Source organism: Aspergillus welwitschiae, assembly GCF_003344945.1.
Source record: "Aspergillus welwitschiae strain CBS 139.54b unplaced genomic scaffold BDQ94scaffold_13, whole genome shotgun sequence".
Lineage (NCBI taxonomy): Eukaryota > Fungi > Ascomycota > Eurotiomycetes > Eurotiales > Aspergillaceae > Aspergillus > Aspergillus welwitschiae.
In genome coordinates this window covers 444,708-462,891 of record NW_020798707.1, presented here as the reverse complement: position 1 = coordinate 462,891, position 18,184 = coordinate 444,708, and the positions used below count along the sequence as shown (strand labels likewise).

General features: G+C 48.7%; 7 protein-coding genes across 7 annotated transcripts; 4 read left to right on the top strand and 3 right to left on the bottom strand.

The window, feature by feature from the left end:
- The first annotated feature begins 625 nt into the window (after positions 1 to 625).
- BDQ94DRAFT_23489 (aspartic peptidase domain-containing protein) lies at positions 626 to 2,350 on the top strand. The gene has a single exon (XM_026775294.1). It carries the CDS (start codon positions 759 to 761, stop codon positions 2,199 to 2,201), a length of 1,443 nt encoding a protein of 480 aa, XP_026627193.1. The 5' UTR covers positions 626 to 758; the 3' UTR covers positions 2,202 to 2,350.
- BDQ94DRAFT_23479 (L-lactate dehydrogenase) lies at positions 2,321 to 3,965 on the bottom strand. The gene is made up of 4 exons (XM_026775293.1): positions 3,753 to 3,965; positions 3,633 to 3,684; positions 2,537 to 3,585; positions 2,321 to 2,486 (listed from the first exon to the last, which is right to left on the bottom strand). The coding sequence occupies exons 1-4, from the start codon at positions 3,865 to 3,867 to the stop codon at positions 2,440 to 2,442; spliced, it is 1,263 nt and encodes a 420-aa protein (XP_026627192.1). The 5' UTR covers positions 3,868 to 3,965; the 3' UTR covers positions 2,321 to 2,439.
- Positions 3,966 to 4,579: 614 nt separating this feature from the next.
- Positions 4,580 to 6,472, top strand: BDQ94DRAFT_23471 (putative acyl-CoA thioester hydrolase). The gene is made up of 5 exons (XM_026775292.1): positions 4,580 to 4,958; positions 5,019 to 5,083; positions 5,136 to 5,432; positions 5,487 to 5,668; positions 5,723 to 6,472. The coding sequence occupies exons 1-5, from the start codon at positions 4,653 to 4,655 to the stop codon at positions 6,274 to 6,276; spliced, it is 1,404 nt and encodes a 467-aa protein (XP_026627191.1). The 5' UTR covers positions 4,580 to 4,652; the 3' UTR covers positions 6,277 to 6,472.
- A 133-nt stretch (positions 6,473 to 6,605) lies between these two features.
- BDQ94DRAFT_23468 (AAA-ATPase Vps4-associated 1 family protein) lies at positions 6,606 to 7,686 on the top strand. The gene is made up of 4 exons (XM_026775291.1): positions 6,606 to 6,793; positions 6,921 to 7,208; positions 7,297 to 7,361; positions 7,415 to 7,686. The coding sequence occupies exons 1-4, from the start codon at positions 6,677 to 6,679 to the stop codon at positions 7,527 to 7,529; spliced, it is 585 nt and encodes a 194-aa protein (XP_026627190.1). The 5' UTR covers positions 6,606 to 6,676; the 3' UTR covers positions 7,530 to 7,686.
- Positions 7,687 to 10,597: 2,911 nt separating this feature from the next.
- On the bottom strand, positions 10,598 to 11,806 carry BDQ94DRAFT_23455 (uncharacterized protein). The gene is made up of 2 exons (XM_026775289.1): positions 11,241 to 11,806; positions 10,598 to 11,177 (listed from the first exon to the last, which is right to left on the bottom strand). The coding sequence occupies exons 1-2, from the start codon at positions 11,585 to 11,587 to the stop codon at positions 10,739 to 10,741; spliced, it is 786 nt and encodes a 261-aa protein (XP_026627189.1). The 5' UTR covers positions 11,588 to 11,806; the 3' UTR covers positions 10,598 to 10,738.
- Positions 11,241 to 12,368, bottom strand: BDQ94DRAFT_142202 (uncharacterized protein). The gene is made up of 2 exons (XM_026765987.1): positions 12,202 to 12,368; positions 11,241 to 12,070 (listed from the first exon to the last, which is right to left on the bottom strand). The coding sequence occupies exons 1-2, from the start codon at positions 12,243 to 12,245 to the stop codon at positions 11,683 to 11,685; spliced, it is 432 nt and encodes a 143-aa protein (XP_026627188.1). The 5' UTR covers positions 12,246 to 12,368; the 3' UTR covers positions 11,241 to 11,682.
- Positions 12,369 to 15,013: 2,645 nt separating this feature from the next.
- Positions 15,014 to 15,739, top strand: BDQ94DRAFT_142199 (uncharacterized protein). The gene is made up of 2 exons (XM_026765986.1): positions 15,014 to 15,289; positions 15,426 to 15,739. The coding sequence occupies exons 1-2, from the start codon at positions 15,245 to 15,247 to the stop codon at positions 15,543 to 15,545; spliced, it is 165 nt and encodes a 54-aa protein (XP_026627187.1). The 5' UTR covers positions 15,014 to 15,244; the 3' UTR covers positions 15,546 to 15,739.
- Positions 15,740 to 18,184: the final 2,445 nt, after the last annotated feature.

Genomic DNA, 18,184 nt, shown 5'->3' with positions numbered 1-18,184 from the left:
TAGGAGGGTGTGATACTAAGAATGGAAAATTGATGTCTCACGGACTCATTTCTGCCTGTACGCTCTCATTTGTGCTCAGGGGAAAAACATGACCGGTCGTGCCTGGGCTCCACCGCCGCCAAAAAAGGCCTGTAGATCGAGGCCTGGATCATTGGCAGCAGCCAGTCGCAGGCGTCCGTTGCGCCGCGAAAACCTGCCGAGTGGGCCGTTTAGGCTTTGGGTCTCCCCACGATGTAAGCATAATCATTCTGTGCCTGAGTGTGAATTCTCCTGTTGGAGGCTGCATCTTAATTCTTAACTGCATGAAAAGCACTTGGGTGCTATTTTCTTTTTCCTTTCTTTCTTTTCCGTGTTCATTTCCATTCCCTTGCTCTTCTTCTTTGTGTCGACCTTTACAAATCACATTTTTCTTATACTTTCTTTTCTTCACCTCGTTTCTTCCTATTCACTCTCTGTGTTCAGCATTCGTTTATCAGCACTTTATCTTTTGATCGTCTCTTTTATCTTCAACTGTTTGTGCCTTTCCGCTAGCAATCTATCGTTGATCTTTCTAGAGCATTGTCTTGATTGTGTCATTCTGCCATTGACTCCGTCTATGAAATATCATTCTCAATCTGATTAAAACCAAATTCTACTCTATCATTATACATTTGTATCACCTGATCTGGCTGAGATAGGAGAGTCCGGCACCTCATCGTCTGCATCAGACAATTGCGATAAATCCATTGCTTGCACCTGTTTATTGATTCTTCCAAGTTATGCATCTCCCACAGCGTCTCGTTACAGCAGCGTATCTTTGCGCCAGTGCCACGGCTTTCATCCCATACACCATCAAACTCGATACGTCGGACGACATCTCAGCCCGTGATTCATTAGCTCGTCGTTTCCTGCCAGTACCAAAACCAAGCGATGCTCTAGCAGACGATTCCACCTCATCTGCCAGCGATGAGTCCCTGTCACTGAACATCAAAAGGATTCCCGTTCGTCGTGACAATGATTTCAAAATTGTGGTAGCGGAAACTCCCTCTTGGTCTAACACCGCCGCTCTCGATCAAGATGGTAGCGACATTTCATACATCTCTGTCGTCAACATTGGGTCTGATGAGAAATCTATGTACATGTTGCTCGACACAGGCGGCTCTGATACCTGGGTTTTCGGTTCCAACTGCACGTCCACGCCCTGCACGATGCACAATACCTTCGGTTCGGACGATTCTTCGACCCTTGAAATGACATCGGAAGAGTGGAGTGTGGGCTATGGAACCGGGTCTGTCAGCGGCTTGCTAGGAAAAGACAAGCTCACGATTGCAAATGTCACTGTACGCATGACTTTTGGACTTGCTTCCAACGCATCGGATAACTTCGAGTCGTACCCAATGGACGGCATTCTCGGTCTCGGTCGAACCAACGATAGTTCCTACGACAACCCAACATTCATGGATGCTGTTGCAGAAAGTAACGTTTTCAAGTCGAATATCGTTGGCTTTGCCCTTTCGCGTAGCCCCGCCAAGGATGGCACGGTCAGCTTTGGCACTACTGACAAGGACAAGTACACCGGCGATATCACCTACACCGATACCGTCGGATCGGACAGCTATTGGCGCATTCCCGTGGACGATGTCTATGTTGGCGGCACTTCATGCGATTTCTCCAACAAGTCAGCCATCATCGATACCGGAACTTCTTATGCTATGCTCCCTTCAAGCGACTCGAAGACGCTGCACAGTCTCATTCCCGGCGCCAAATCTTCTGGGAGCTACCACATTATTCCGTGCAACACAACTACTAAGCTACAAGTGGCATTCTCTGGTGTGAATTACACCATCTCGCCGAAGGACTACGTGGGAGCAACTTCAGGTTCTGGATGCGTTTCGAACATTATCAGCTACGACTTATTTGGTGATGACATCTGGCTCCTGGGTGACACGTTTCTCAAAAACGTGTATGCTGTGTTTGACTACGATGAGTTACGGGTCGGATTTGCAGAGCGTTCCTCGAACACCACCTCTGCGTCGAACTCTACGAGCTCTGGAACAAGCAGCACCTCGGGATCCACTACAACGGGCAGCTCAACGACCACGACGAGCTCTGCTAGCTCTAGTAGTTCATCTGATGCTGAATCAGGAAGTAGCATGACCATTCCTGCTCCTCAGTATTTCTTCTCTGCTCTGGCGATTGCTTCCTTCATGCTTTGGCTCTAGTTAACCGCATCTTACTCGACGTCTGAACCTCGGGAAACATATGCATTATTTACACATGCTGCTGATTTGTATTTGCATAAATTCTTCGAGCCTGGACGGCGTGCGGATCATATTACCTTACATTCGAAGTCCTTCTCTAATCAATCAACATTCATTCTTACTCCACCAGTTCTGGCTCGCGATTAACCCTGTCTAAGAAAAAGTTGGTATAGAACATGGCATCCACTATCTGGAACATCTAAAGAACCTTGTCCGGGATCAGTGTGTATGACTTCGGGTACGATTCTGACATGACAGTTAGCGTCCATCCTGAGGATTCATCCTGATCTCCTTACCTAGTATGGACTTATCAAAGTCCTTGACGCTATTGTACCCTCCCACAGCCATCAGGATATCGAAATCGGCCAACAGCGACTTCATCACATGGCGAACACCCTCCTCACCCATGATACTGAGGCCCCAGATCCAGAGCCGGCCGACGAAAACAAAGCGAGCTCCCAAGGCCAGCGCCTTAGCAACATCACTGCCTCCACGAACACCAGAATCAAACATGATGTAAATCTGATCACCAACCGCATTCGCGATATTCTCCAATGCATCAAGACTCGCAATGGCGCCGTCCACCTGTCTCCCCGCGTGATTGCTTACCACAATTCCATCAACCCCATACTCAACGCACTTCTTCGCATCCGCCACAGACTGAATTCCTTTAATAACAAACGGCCGACCCCCAGAGATCTTCTTCCACTGTTCAATCAACCATGGGATCTTCTCCCACGACCATGCGCGTCCATGCCAGACAGAGTCAATCCACTTGGCCGACGCAGCCACCACATCCTTCTCCGGGTCGATGCCAGCCTCACGACACCGTTTTTGGAACACGGGATCCGTCAAGCCAAGGTCTGCCCCGATGCCACGGTAAAAGGCATAATTGGAATTGGCGACGTCGTCATGTCGCCAGCCCAGTTGCCAGGTATCCGTTGTGAGAATCAGCGCATCGAACCCAGAGTTCCAGGCTCGGTTGAGCAAGGACAAGGTCAGCTCGTCATCATGTGGCATGTATAGTTGGAAGAAACGGGGCCCTTGGCCGTTGGCTTCGCCGACTTTCTCGATGGGGGTGCTTCCTGCTGTGGAGAGACAGTAGGGGAGGTTGAGCTCGCCGGCGACCTTGGCTACCGCGAGCTCGGCAGAAGGGTGGTAGATCTTGTTGATCCCGATGGGCGCGAAGCCAATTGGGGCGGACACTTTGTGGCCGAAGATCTCGGTGGTGGTGTCACGGAGGTTGGTGTCCACTAGTTGGTTGGGGATGATCCGATGACGGAAGAAGGCTTGCCGGTTGGCGAGGTGGGTGTTGGACATGCCGGCGTTGGAGGATGCATAGAACCTAGGGATGGGTTAATGGGGCATCTACGGGGGATGGAACATGCATACCAGCCCCCTTGACTTAATTTCTTGTGTGCCTCCTCTTCGAGCTTTCTGGGGTCTGTTGCCCAGGATGCCTTGGTCAGCGAGCTGGTTGAGATGGACTGGGGGTGTGGATGGGATGCGTACCTGTGTTGAAAGGGACGGTTTGGCCGTCGTTTACTTTCCAGAAGTTCTCACGCTGATAGAGAGCCCATTGGGGGGTTGTTCGCTTCTCGATGTTGGGATTGGTTGGGTCACTCATGGTTGAGGTATAGTAACAATATGTTTCTTGCAATTGTATGGAGACAATGGGAGACAGAGATTATCTAAATGGAAGAGAGTCTATCTGATATAGACGAATTGCAGAAATATACAAAAGATAATCTACAATGGATACTATGCAAAAAGAAAACCACAACAACTGTACAAAATAAGTTGAATTTATACTTGGGATGACTTCACCTTGACGCAGCTCTCGGGCGAGAGACGAGTTGGTTCCTGAGGCCACAGAGCAAGCTGGCCTGAAGATCAGCTTCTGCCTGACTCGCAGGCCCTCCCTGGACACACTCTCAGGTACAGAGCAGCTCCTCCTTCAGGGGCCCTTATTCCTCCTGTTAATGCCCCCTTTTAGTGCATGAGATGGTCGATATCGGAGGAGAGCAGCCGCGATGATGTCATTGCACAGCAGCCCGGGATCATCGCGTTTCAATTCTACTTCAACTTCAGCATCCGATCCCATTCTTGAACAGAATAATCATCTACCTCCAGTTCATATGTTAAGCATGTAAATACAATGTCAATGACTCACTTGGCTCATACCGAACCCGACATGTCAGCCTAGGGAAATATACTTTGTCGCGTTACCGACTTGCTCCGGCATCCAAAGCCGGAGCCGGAACAGCCGTCGGGAGATTCGCTTCAACTACCGAAGCCGAAAGTCATCTTCGTGTTCAACGCATCATCTTAATCCATATCATTTTTCATCTTTCACTTCTGCTCCTGTACATCATATTCCAGACACTTATTATATTTTGGAATTGAACCACCATGTTTGGCTTAAGTACAAGACGGTCCGCTGCGACGCGCTCCAAATGTCTTTCCAATGCCCCGACCAGCTTATGTAGCAGTGTCCGCTCACCTGCGCACCGGTCGTTGCTTTCAGCCCGGGACTTTCATCCCAGTCCACACAATGCCGCATTTCGACCTACGTGGATGCCTATGAGAGTTAAGACGCCTTGGATCGATGCGCTCACGAAAAGTCGCGAGACTGCCAAGTCTGGTCAGGGGGCTGCTGCTCCCTCGGCGAAACCTGACTTGACGCCGAAGAAGATGTCGGATAGTTATTACAGCGCCGTAGGTGCATTTACTGACTTGGAGGGGGGAGTTTTGCTGATGGACGTGTCTTTCTTTTAGGTTCTGCCCCTGGCTCAGGATAAATGGCTGCTTGATACGTATCTTAATGCTTCGGGACATATTAGGTGCGTGTCTCTGATATCGATCCTTGCGGATGAGGATTACTGACAGTTACAGATTGGGGTCCCTGCTTATGGACCTCGATGCGCTGGCAGGTGTCATCGCCTACAGACATACTGGTGACTCGGTCACTACGGTCACGGCGGCCGTGGACCGCATCACCATTGAGCATCCGCTGATGGAGATTTGCGATCTCGAACTTAGTGGCCAGGTCACGTATGCGACAGGTCGCTCGAGTATGGAGGTTTCCCTTCAGGTGGCCAAGGCTCCTGCTCCGGGAAAGCAGGTTGAGCCGGAGGATGTGCTCATCACTTGTGCGTTCACAATGGTGTCGCTGGATCCTGCGACGAAGAAGTTAGTTCCATGCCGCTCTATTTTTACGTCTGAATACTGATCTTGGCAATCCAGGCCAGTCAACATCGCCCCTCTAGTCGTCGAAACGGCCGAGGAGCGCCTCCTGTTCAAGCAGGGCGAAGAGAACTACCAAGCCAAGAAGGCACTACGATCCAAGAGTCTCCTCGAGAAAGCCCCCGATGCGGAAGAGAGTAATCTCATTCACTCCATGTGGACCAAGGAGATGTCCTATCTCAGTAAGTGTCCTCTCCACCCATACAAAATATAATTCAGCAATAACCGAACGACAGACCCCGAATCCCCCGCCCAACGACCCTCCAACAACGTCTTCATGAGTGACACCGTTCTCAAATCCGCCATGATCATGCAACCCCAAGACCGCAACCGTCACAACTTCATGATCTTCGGTGGCTTCCTTCTCAAACAGACCTTCGAGCTCGCCTTCTGCTGTGCCGCGTCCTTCGCGCACGCTCGCCCCAACTTCATCTCCCTGGATCCTAGCACGTTCGAGAACTCCGTGCCCGTGGGCAGCGTGCTGTATCTGCGCGCGACGGTGGCGTACACGGAACCGCTGGAGCGCGAGGGCGTGGAGAGCAAGTACACGAAGGTGCGGGTGCGGGTGGACACGAAGGTGAGAGATGTGGAGCATGGGACGAAGAAGCCCACAGGAATGTTTAATTATACGTTCCTGGTGGAGAAGGATGTGCAGGTCATGCCCAAGAGTTATAATGAGTTCATGATCTGGACGGATGCTAGGAGACGGTCGGAAAATGCGGCGGCCATGTTGCATGGGTCGAAGGAGCCCAGTGCGTTGAGAGGATTGAAGGATAGTGTCACTGAGTAGATGGAATTGTTGGATAGACTTTGTGTTTTGGTTCCATTGGGTCTCTCTGTATCATATCGGGATATATTAAGTTCATGTCAACACATTCACACCATCATTACTAAATGATTGTCGTGAACCTTCACGTACTATTCTACCAATACAAAGTACCATCCGATAATGAATGTATTTAACAAAGTTCAATAGTTACAGCATAGCTACACCGTAGTATGATTCACATTGTATCAATATCCATATATATATGCAGCCAATACCCCTGTCACATGACATCATCGACCAATTCCCCGCCTAACCAAACTAAACACCACACTTAATCTTATCAAACAATTCCTCCCACACTTCTCTCAACAAAGCTCAACACAACCCCTCTAGCCCCGAATCTATACATAGAATAGACACCATGTCAATGTCCATCCAAAACATCTGGCATCTGCGCCGAGTAGCAGATACAGCCGCCAAAGCATGTTACATTTGCTATAAGCCATCGAGTAGTGTATTAATCACGCCTGATAATCGGGTATGAATATCCCCTCTCCTTTCCTTGTCTCATTTGCCTATCATAGATGCATGTCCCTCATTATCATCTCTATCCTCATCCTCTGAATGGGATTCATGTCTGGGTCATGACTGATGATCGATTTCAGGACTACTTCTACGTCTGCCCCTCTCACCTTCAAGACCGTCACTTCTGTTCTCCTATTGTCGATACAGAAGCTGTGGCCGCTAAGGCGAAAGAGGAGGCCATGGCGAGGGAGATTGAGAAGGTGAAGAAGGAGTATGAGGAGAAGCAGCAGCGGAAGAAGAATAAGGATGCTGAGAAAGAGAAGGAGAAGAAGGACGATGAGAATAAGGATAAAGAAAAGGATGATAAGTCGGCTACGAAAAAGGGTGATGAGGAGGATAAAAAGATGCAGAAGGAACGGGATGATAAGGTTTGTTCTTCAATTTACATTTTCTATCTCTGGTTCCCCTCTCGTTTGTTTTTGTTAAGCTTTAGATGTAATCGCTGACATTTGATAGATCGAGAGTATCAAGAAATCGACCACTTTGTCGGATGACTCGCCGAGGGTTTTTGCGTTGCATAAGTATTACTCTCTCTCTTGTATGGTTTCTAGGTGATGATTGCTAACTCTTGTAGGAATTTCTATCAGATGCGCATTGACAGGATGCGCAATGCTGAGATGGCTAGAAGGAATCGTCAACGCCTGCAGGATCCTTCTCTGTTCCCGTCTGTGCCGACAGGAGGATTGTGAGCTTGGACTTGGAGCCTCAAGATGATGATGTGCTTGTGGGCTGGATGTCGGAATGCTGACGATATTGATGGGCGCCTACTGCCTACAGTTCACCTTCTGGGTCGCCTGGTATGTCCACGCGTGTGGCTGGATCCTTCGTTGCTTACCGTGACTGTATCGGGCTTGTTGGGATCTGATCACCTGATGATTGTCTGACTGAATGAGAGCTCAGTCTCAGACATCTACAGTTGGGTGTGCCGGATACGGGTTCGCGACGCGAGTACATCAGCTCGTGCGTGAGACACTGTCACCGCGCTTTGCAAGGCGAACGCCACATGTCACGACCAAGTCATTATGTCAATACAGAGACTGTCGATACAGCTGCTACTCTTGCTTCAGTGCTCTGCCTAGTCACTACACCACTGCTACTACACAGCTCAAGCGACGATCGCTCAGCTCTCTACCGACATATTCGTCACTCAGAAACTCATATCCGCCCTGGCCCACTAGAGAATAGCCATCAACTGGACGGCTCACCGGACGCAGATTATGCTGTCTCACAGTTCCGGCAAGACACGGAAGCCTCAAGAAACACACTTTGCACAGCCTTAACGGATTCCGGAAGTACAATAGCTTCTAGAAGCGAACTGCCTGCCTAACGGAGAACGAACGCAAGGCGTCTGACAGCCTTACGCAATGCAAAACCTACAAGGCTACAAACAGGGGTTTGCAGCCTAATCTGGCAACCCGATCGGAATTTGTAGTACTCAAAGAACAACAACCATATGACCGTGTTGTGTCTCAATCAGAAAAGCGAACTGCTCGTATCGAAGAACAACCATACCCGGGCTACAACTAACCCAAAAATAAGCACGCCCAAACAGAACCAGACAAAGAGGAATTGCGCGCGGACCATGCCCAGAAACCGTCACATGCACTATGCTCCATAAGCGATAAATTAAGCATCGATGTTGATGCATGCAGTGGTTGTAGATTCCTCCATCTCAACTTACAACGTAGATAGAAATAAAACAGACAATGTATCCATCCATCCATCCATCCATCAACAACTCTATCCCGTAAATACACATATTAGGCAGATAGATAACTCACATAACAACACAAGATACTAACACCCCTCCTAAAAGAAGACGAGTTAGCAAAAAAACCCCCTCATGCAAAGCAGTGGATCCCCAAACGAGGCAGTGCAACTTAGTATGCCTACCACCACATCCAATCATTCCAGGACTAATTCTTAGCCCCTCCCTCTCTCCCTCTCTCTTTCTCTCCATGTCCGTGTCCCATGCCTTAATGCACTCAGCTATACACTTCCACCCACTCTCTTTATAGAACATAGTAAGGGGGTTGGGCTGGGTTCGGTTAGCTTTTCCTGAAACTAAATAGCAGGTTGTTGTCCATGGAACCGAACCCCATTTTTCAGCCCGTAGTTACTACTAAATGGATAGTTAGGCTGGCCGCCCTGTAGGGCGGGTTGGATCTATCTATCCCTATCGTTATTGCTAATGTTATTTCTAATCTATTTGTTGTTTATGTTGGGTTGGTGGGAATTAGTCTGTGTATTGCAAATAACGCCAAGTCTTAACGACAACGAACTTGAGTCTTTATACTATCTATCGGTTGGATAGTAAGTTAGTTATGCTAGCTAAGTGAAGATGAGGCCTGAGATGAGGTTGACGTCATGTAAGGCGGAGACTAGAATACTTTGGGTATTAGTAGTTGTGTGAGCATACTGGACAAAGTACAAGGTTGTTTTATTAGGGTAGGAGGTATAGTAAGTAGTATACACTGTTTAGGGGGGGGTTGTGGTTAGGTTGTTTGATAGATGGGGGTTAGGATGTTTGAGGAGTATCTGAGAGTAAGGATCTTGTGGTATGAGGGGGAAAGAATGATTATCCGGCTAGGTAGCTACATACCCTACCTATCTAGGCAGGTAAAGTAAGTTACTTACTGATGGATGATGAATGATGAATATGCAGGCTTGCCACTTAGGTCGGTATAATAACTCCATCCATAGTGTGTATACAATCAATACAAGGCATGAATACAGAGGAATGAAAAATACGGAATATACTCTTCTCACTGCAAATAATACCGGAAAGAAGTAATAAAGAAGTAATCTTAGAATACGGTATGTACCAGCCGAGGATCAGCTCATCCATGGCTAGCGCGCCCCAGTTGCGTAAGAGCAGTTTGCACAGCCCCCGAGCCGGCGCTAGTGAAGCAGCCTAGACCTTCGCTAGTCTGCCCCCCCTCCCCAGTCAATGAGACCCAGCCGGACTTGAGCAAAAGCAGCAGCGGTGCTTGGCAGTTACAGTTGTCGCGCCGGGTGCATTAGTCATCGGGCCCAGGAACTTGTGCCAGGCCCCGAGAACTCTGTTTTTCTCCCCGATCTGCCCTTCTGGCTTCGCAGATCCCGGGTCTTACGTCACCGCCTGATTGGATGCTGCATCGCTGGGGCCCGTGGGGCTGCCTTAAAACAGCCTCGTGGGGTCGGTGGGGTTATGCCCTGGATCCTGACAGGTCCTAGCGCTTAGAGTCTACAATTCCCCTCCCTTCTTCTTTCCCCCCCCCGGGACACGAGCTGAATCCAATCAGTCTCTTCGGCTAACTGATTTGATAAGATCATCTGGCTGTAGCCGCCGAGGCTTGGGTTGAGATAGCTGAAGCTAGTGGTGTGCATTTGCTCTTATTGGCTGGGTTCTGCTTGCTGGTCCGGTAGTAGTAAAACTGTATGTCTATCTCGACCTTGCTCTGGTCCAACTTGCCGCGGGATGATCGGCATCAGGGTCTGAAACCTGTCGAGCGCAGACCATACCCAAATCTAGTCTAGACCCGAGTCTATATTGTGCATGACTGCGTTGTGTCCTTCCTTTCGTGCCTTCAATAGTGTACGCATTCGGGCTGTTCCGCCAGCCTCCGCATACCATACCATAGCAGAAGCTCTGAACGCCACACTTGCGTGCGTGGCCCGCCTATTCACGGACCATCTCTGTTTTCAGTTCAACTATTGCTTCCTAAACTTTTGAATCAGATGGCGCCGCTTCTAATGCCACGTGACGTAATTTGGCTTTATGACCCGCTGGTTCGTCATTTAAAGGCATGGCTAAGGGGAGCCTATCAACGAGCGAGCATGCTTAGACTTCCGACGGAGCCTTGCTGCGCCGTGATCTACCCCTGGCGGAGTCAACGTTAGGTAGCGCTACCAAAGTTTATAGGTTTCCGCGTCCGTTGCTCTCATCCGCGGGGTTAGACCGCATTCCAGGCGGCAGACGAATGCCCATCGCGGCTGGCAAGTTGCCTGGTCCGCGGATGATGTTGACCCTCTCGGAAATGTCCACCCTGGCCTTTGCAAGGCCAATCGCAGGGACAACCCACTCGCCGCAGCTACATTGCATGCCTTGCCAGGCAAATTTGCCAATATTAGCTCCGCAGGACGAGTTGGGACAGGTCAGACGGCCAGACAACGGGGCATCTTCTGGCGGCGCTCCATAAGGTGAGCCGGAAGATTCTGAATCAGTACCAGGAAAGAGTGACGGGCGCATCCAAGTCAGTGGGTGTAAAAATACATGAGCGCAATCAGCCGTGGATGCTCTGGCGTTCTTTTGGGAGGTATGGGGGATGATGAATTGCGTGGTCGCCAATTTGCGCCTGGTGATGTGGTCAGGAGGAGCTCATAGATAAGCTTTAATAATGATCGTAACTGGGACTAACCGGCATTTGCGACATTTGATCTCTGTCATACGACCCGCGGGCTCCTGTGATTGGCGCGGCTGCTCATCCTCAAACAGCACGGACTTCAACTCAGGTGCTCGACCACATGCTACACTCTCTTCCACCTCGCGGCGGTAAAGCCACCGGCTGTAAAGTGGGTGGCTAGTGACATCATCTGGACATCCCATCTGATGGTAGACTGAGAGTTGCTCCATGAACCCAGGATTCGGCTCACATAGCGGTCGGTTCTGTCTGATGATGTCAAGGGCGGACTCTGGTGTCAGTGCACTAGGCTGACGGCTGAGCATATACGCGATACAAACAGTGGCTGATCGGGATTTTCCCATCGCACTATCAACTGTCAGCACAGCTTCTCATGCTAGAAGCACAATAGAACATCCTTGCTACACAAGGTCAGGTGAACAATAGTAAACCCGTAATATCAAAGCACGGCTTCAGCAGCGACATTATACAAACACAGGATTGGGGAAAGGAGGTTGAGTACCGATCCTAGGTAAAGAGCCCGGAGAAGGCATCCCAAGGAAACATGAGGAGAAACGGTGTAGGATATAGTCCGAAAAGAGCAGATGAACCGAGGACAAACTAACCAATGTACAAGTACACCTCCGCCGGCATCAAGACCGGATTGGATAAACTTTACAGCAGCTGGAAAATGTTCTAGTAAGTTCTCATCGTCGACATCGTCGACCTCTATGCAGTGGTGTTGAAAAGACTCGAAGACATCATCAGCTGGCTGGAGGCGTAACACGGAAACAACATGTGTAATGTTTGCTCGAGTCAAGGCTGCCTTGTTCTTGAGTGCCAGTATGCTATGTAACTCGACGTTAGCAAGCTTTGTGAGAGCGAAGCGCTATACCTCCTCTGAGACCCTGGCCCATCATATGACGGGCCAAAGGCAGGCTTAGTATGGTAACAGAAAGTGGGGGACAAGGTAACCAACCCTCCAACATAGATGTTTTGCCCGGGAATCTGATTCATCGCCATGATGACAATCTATCAAAGCAGCGATCTAGGTGGATAATGATGGCTCTAGATCAGGTCGCCGATGCAAAAGAGTATGACGATGATAAGAGGCAGAGTGGCCATGAATGATAGCCAAGATCGGACCTGAACATTCAGTATGGTGCCAAGAAATAGTCACGCCGTCTGATTGGTTGGCAGCAATCCTGCAAATGGCGGCACGAAAGTAGACAGTTAGGGTGTAGGGCAAGGGTAAGGGTAACATAACAGCAGCAGGTCTCTTGGCAGCCTGAGGCATTAAGACACAACCCCCGCATAACTAACGGTCATTCCTTCGGCCGGCTTTGGCATGTAAGCACGGACTTGGCCCAGCGTATCACTCTCTTCCTCTATACGATCATTGGCAGTATTTTTTTCCAGAGTAGTAAGAAACACGCTGCACAGCCCCCCTTGGTTTCTCTAATCGCTCCATTACCCCTCATCCATCCCGCAAGTCTACAAGATGTGTGACATGCAATTGGCTCACCATTAGCCAGCACATCCGGCTCCTGAATCGCCGAAGACCCCTCCCGCTGCCAGCGTGATCCTCACATAGGTCCCCTGGTGGCACAGAAGCGCTGGCTAAGACGGTGTTATATGCCCGGAGCAATGTTGGCCTGATATCAGTCTGGTTAACCGAAGCGGCAATTTTTGATAGGAAACCAGGGAAAGGCCTTGTCGTACTACTACTGCAATCATCGAGGCGATCTCGACCGGATCACTAATCGTTTGATCCGTCACATCTAGAGCCGAGGAGGCCAAACCATCTCCAGTAATTATTTAGATAGTCCTCGGTCAGGCAGGCTCAGATGCAAGTGCTCGCTATACTAGTCTAGTGCCTACCCAAACAACTTGAAGTCACCGGTTCCGGTCGTCGATCTAGCTCATCGCTTGGACCTTGTTTGCTGCCAAGGCTCCGAGAGCTGGTCTGGAATGGAAATCACACTATAGTCCGGCCGAGGTAAATGCTAGTGATATCAATTGGTCAAAAGAGAGGCACTCCAATTATATGGTCTATGCGCAGGTATAATTTGGCGTGTGAATCCCCTAGCGCCTGACTGTATCATATTCGGTGAGACGTGATTTGCCTGTCCAAAGCAGAGTCCTACCTGTAGTGCGTATCGAATACGTGTTCTATTCACCCATCCAGCAATACTCAGTCTATTACTGGCATTTATTGGATGCCAACCAGTCTCAGTCGCCGAGAATGGTACTGCATAGGTACGACCCAGGCAAGCGTCAATCGGTGACAGGCCAAGAAACAACCAGGTTTCTTGGTCCGCAGTGCATGCAAAGGTAATTGCTAGGTAGTCTAGATAATGCTTGATTTTGTCCTCGGTGACCAATCAAGAAGTCCATAAAACATGGACAAGAAGAAGCAAGCATGAACCGCATTTAGAAACAACATTCTACCCACCTGCAGAAAACAAGGTCTATCTCATTATCGCAGTGTAACCGACCATCCCTACGTATCCAGAAGCCCGCAGAGTGACCATATTGCAGGGTGGGTTGTCGACTGTCTGATGACTTGGCTTTTCGTCTAGTAAGTGCATATGCAGCCTTACAAATTAAATTGATTCCCGGCATGACTGAAGCATGCCAAATAAGACCAAATCATTTGATATGACCAGAAATAGGTGCGGTAGGTGATCGTTGCTTTGCAGGGTCGGAAACTACTATCATGATACCTATCAACTATCGACCACTAATTCAAGACACGGCCTGTGCACGAGATTTAGTCTGCAGCCCCTTAGGGCTTAAGGCTGACGGCGCTTTTTTGTACAAGAGATACTAAGCCTGACCCGACCTTTCTCCTCGGACAATTATTACCACTCATTCCTTCGTGTTCTTTTCCTTGCTTGCGCGGGTTGCCTTAATCCTTTTTTCTCTTTCCAACTGATTGTACCTGTCTCACTGTCTCTGGCGCCTTACAGCATGGGGGTGACAATACACGGGGCGACCATCCCAACCAGCGCATTAATGACCTACTTACTTACAGTAGTATAGTAACTAATTAAAGGAGACATGGTTATCTGATGTTCCACCCCTGCTGCACTAAGTGCCCATGGAGTTAGATCAGTAGCGTAGGTAGGCGGACTGGACACAGGGGCGACCGGGGGTCCCATTGGCCTTGCAAGCCATATTAGTTGTCCATAGTCATGCTGCCCTGCACGAATCGGGCCAATAAAGTCCGATAATTGAAATTCTTGAAGGACTTACTTACCCAGATAGTAGTAGATGGATATTTAGTAACTGATTGTGAGGAAACCCGAAGGGCCACACAAACGGTGTATTTCCCCGAATTGCCACCACCATAACCACCACTACCACCTGGGTAACGACTAACTAAGCTGTGGATGCATGAATGCGTGTTCAGTCTGTGCGACGGTTGGGTTTAGTTGGGTTGAGTTTGTCGGTGGGCGCGTAAGATTCGCCCAAAAATATGTATACTATAGCTAGTTCGCTACTAGAATTATAGAGGAAAAAGAAGTTTTATTGAGTCCCCTCCCCAGCCCCATTTCTTGGCCGTAGAGATTGAGTGGTGGATTGTCATTAATACCGCAGACGATGCCGTGTGTGTGGTGCGCATTGATTGATTGCACTTTACACAATAGATTCGTGAAATATATGGTCCAGGCAGGAATTCAGGCTGATTGTGGCAAAAATGGGGTTCGTTACTTGTTAGTTTAGTTGAATTGTTTACGAATTAGATACTTTCATTCCGTGAAACTATAACTAGAGTCTGATGGACTAGACTACGTACTTGGGGTTTGCAAAAAAGGTTGCCTTGTACTGTGTACGTAGGTCCGTCTTGCCCCTCCTAATTTTTTTTTTGATTTTATAATTGTCGTCATTATTTTATTATTTTTTTACAGTTTACTCCTGATCCCTTTTTCTGGTACCTCAGACGGAGGACGGATAGAAGTTTGCTTGTTACATCCGATCCGTTAAGTCCGGATTATAGGTTACTTACTTTACTTGGTATGGCACTGGACACGAGACGAGGGCCGACTTTGCTTGCCGGCTGGCTGGCAGTTTGAGAGAGAGAGAGTCAGAGAGAAACAGAGCGAGCAGGGAAAACTGGACGAGAGGGGGAAGGGACAATCAACTGATGATCCACAGGGAAGCAGGAAACAAGATCAATTAAATCAAAATTTGGCTTACTCCGCGAGTTATGTTCAGAATTTTCGTGTCTCTCTTTTGCCCAGTCCGAAGGGTGTGTTTTATTTTTATTTTCATTTTTTTATTTCCTTGTCTAACACTATTTGGCGTTGTGCCTTTTGATTGTTGCTATTCTTCACCGTAGAGCGTTATCTACTTATCAAGTATCGATGGTCACCCACCCCTCTGATGTTGAATTCCACGAGCCAGCACTGCTCGCTTAATTTTCAGCCCTTTGAAAATGAAAAATAAAAGATTTAATTACCTAGAAATCATGGCCCGCCTTTCCCCCCCTTCTTTTCCCTACACAACATCCCCTTATGCCAGTTATCCGGTGGTTTCCAGGGAGTTCCTCGGATCGCAAGGTGCGACGGGGGGAAATGCCAAATGACAGCAATGTGGCAGTGCATGTATCTAAGGCCAAAAGTGGATCCCGCTAGACCATGATTGGCAGTGGGTCAAGCCCAACAGGGCCACTAATAATCATTGTGACGGTCTTCCGCAACAACTCACAGTGGGGCGCCATGGAAAGTTGGAGTCGGTTGGAAAAGTACTTGGGCTTAGGATGCACTCGGTACCCTACTCCGGCCTGGTCGGCTTTAGGGCCCCTGCCGCTGGTAAGTTATTGCCTACCCTGGATGGTTGTATGGTCCTCTTTTCTGGAATTATCCCTGAATTGGAGGAGAGTTGTGTGATGATTATGGTGATGACGATGAAGGAGGAGGATGATGATGATGAAAGGGAAAAAAGAAAAGGTGGCGGTAATTTTCGTAAAACCTAAAAATTGATGCTGTCCCTGTATTTGTCGAAAAATGGACGCGCGCGGGTAAGGCGACGGAGAAAATAATGGGCAAAGCAAAGCAACCACACTTGCTGCATACCACTCTTTTGGCAACTTCTAGGTAACTGTGTACCGGGCTGAAGGTACACCTTAGAAAGGTTTTAGTAAGAAACAAGCAGACATAATAATGATTGTGATAATATACTTGAGATTGGGCTAGCCAGCCCCGGTGTTTTCCGTATTTAAGTCTCCCCTATCAAATTCGAAACGTTCATTTCTTCAGAATGAAGAGTGTACCACTGTATGTATCTAGTATGACCCGCAGTCGCTCGACGCAGTATCTTGTAGCTGGGGGCATGTATCACCGGAACGTCTGGATGAGCGCTAAGCCGATGAGAGGTACCTGACAAGAACTTGGTCGCCTTGGACTGAAAATGAGAATATTGCTTACAATTACATGGGGAGCATTCGCCTAGGAGTTACCACCGTGGAGAACGGGCCCCTCTTAACGTATTCAATCTGCCACTTTTGATTGATTATTGTGTCCTGGAAACTTCACGCCCTCATTATCTGATGGCGGCAAAAACCCTTGTTTTTCCCTTTTTGCTTTCCCACCATTACCACCATAACCCAATGGTGTAAGTAATAGTGATGGAGCACTGACTGGAGAAGGGGAAGCAAGACGGGCCTATGGGACGTTGTCAGAGGTAATGGCTGGCATCCAGTGGGACACAAGTTGAGCAGAGTGCCGAAGAATCAACATGGCACTAAAAGCTGAACTACCAGCACTGCCTCATTCCAATCTAACCGTCTCCAGTCGTCCTTGCACTGTCAGAACCAATCCGGTTAGCCCGCGGCTTCACCGCTCTGCATCTGGAATAAGTCCTGGCCGCTTTCCACCTGCAGTTCCCTGACTCGGTTCGGTCTGTTGGATCCAAGCTTCCTAATTCATGTTTCTGTAGCTCCTGGTTGAACAAGATACCTTTTGTGGTACATAGATGCCTGCTCGGGTTTCAGTCATAACGATCCTGTGTTTATTATTTGCCGCCTTGCGGATGGGGACAAGAGAGAGGGGGAAGGGAGTTATAAGAAAGAAAACCAGACACGTGGGGACTCCTAGTTCTGTGATATCCAATGCGTGTCCCCTCTTCTGCCGTCAATAGTACTGTACTCTCATCACTTTGAGGACTGACCAGCTTCACCTTTAATTAACCCGGGTGACAATGGATATCGAGGACTATGGGGTATCACCCCAAAAACCCACACACATAATACCACCCCCTCCTCTACTTTTAGGCGGGCGAATTATTTTCCTCCTGAGGCACTTGCCTTACGGAATTCCGCCTGCATGGCAGTATGCAAGGTGGAGAGGTCGATACGGGACACGCATAAGCATGGTCTGAAGACATAAGGCGGATTAAACTTTCGTAGGGAAATCCCAAACGGGAAGGTAGGTTATACTATCGTTTAGGGACGGCGTAGAAGGCTTACGGAAGCTCCAGTGAGTGAGCATGTGTTTGGCCGTGTCATACTGCTTGCACCTCACTTAAAGATTTGATAAATGAGGCCCTTGAAGCTGATATTAAATGATTCATGCGATTACGCTTGCTTACCTTTAAAGCCCCTCCGATTAATTAATATCCTGGCTGATCCATACAAACTGGTCGACGATTTTCTACTATCCCGCGTGGGCTGTGGCAACGGCGCGGTTCTCGAGCCCAGAAAATTAGGTTAAGAGTGACTGGACAAGGCCCCATTGAAGGAATATCAAAAGAATGTCAAATTCACGGTAAGGAGAAAGACAGTTCCCAGTTGCCTTGAACGGCTGGTTGTGTGGTTTGTTGTCTGATTAGATTCTTTCTGGATGTTATGATTCCTTCCAGGCTGCTTTGACTTTTGGGAGAAAGGGCCTTGTCATGTATGTATCGGGTAATTTTACGGTTTGCCGTACTGCAATAACCACCACATGTAATCTGACGAG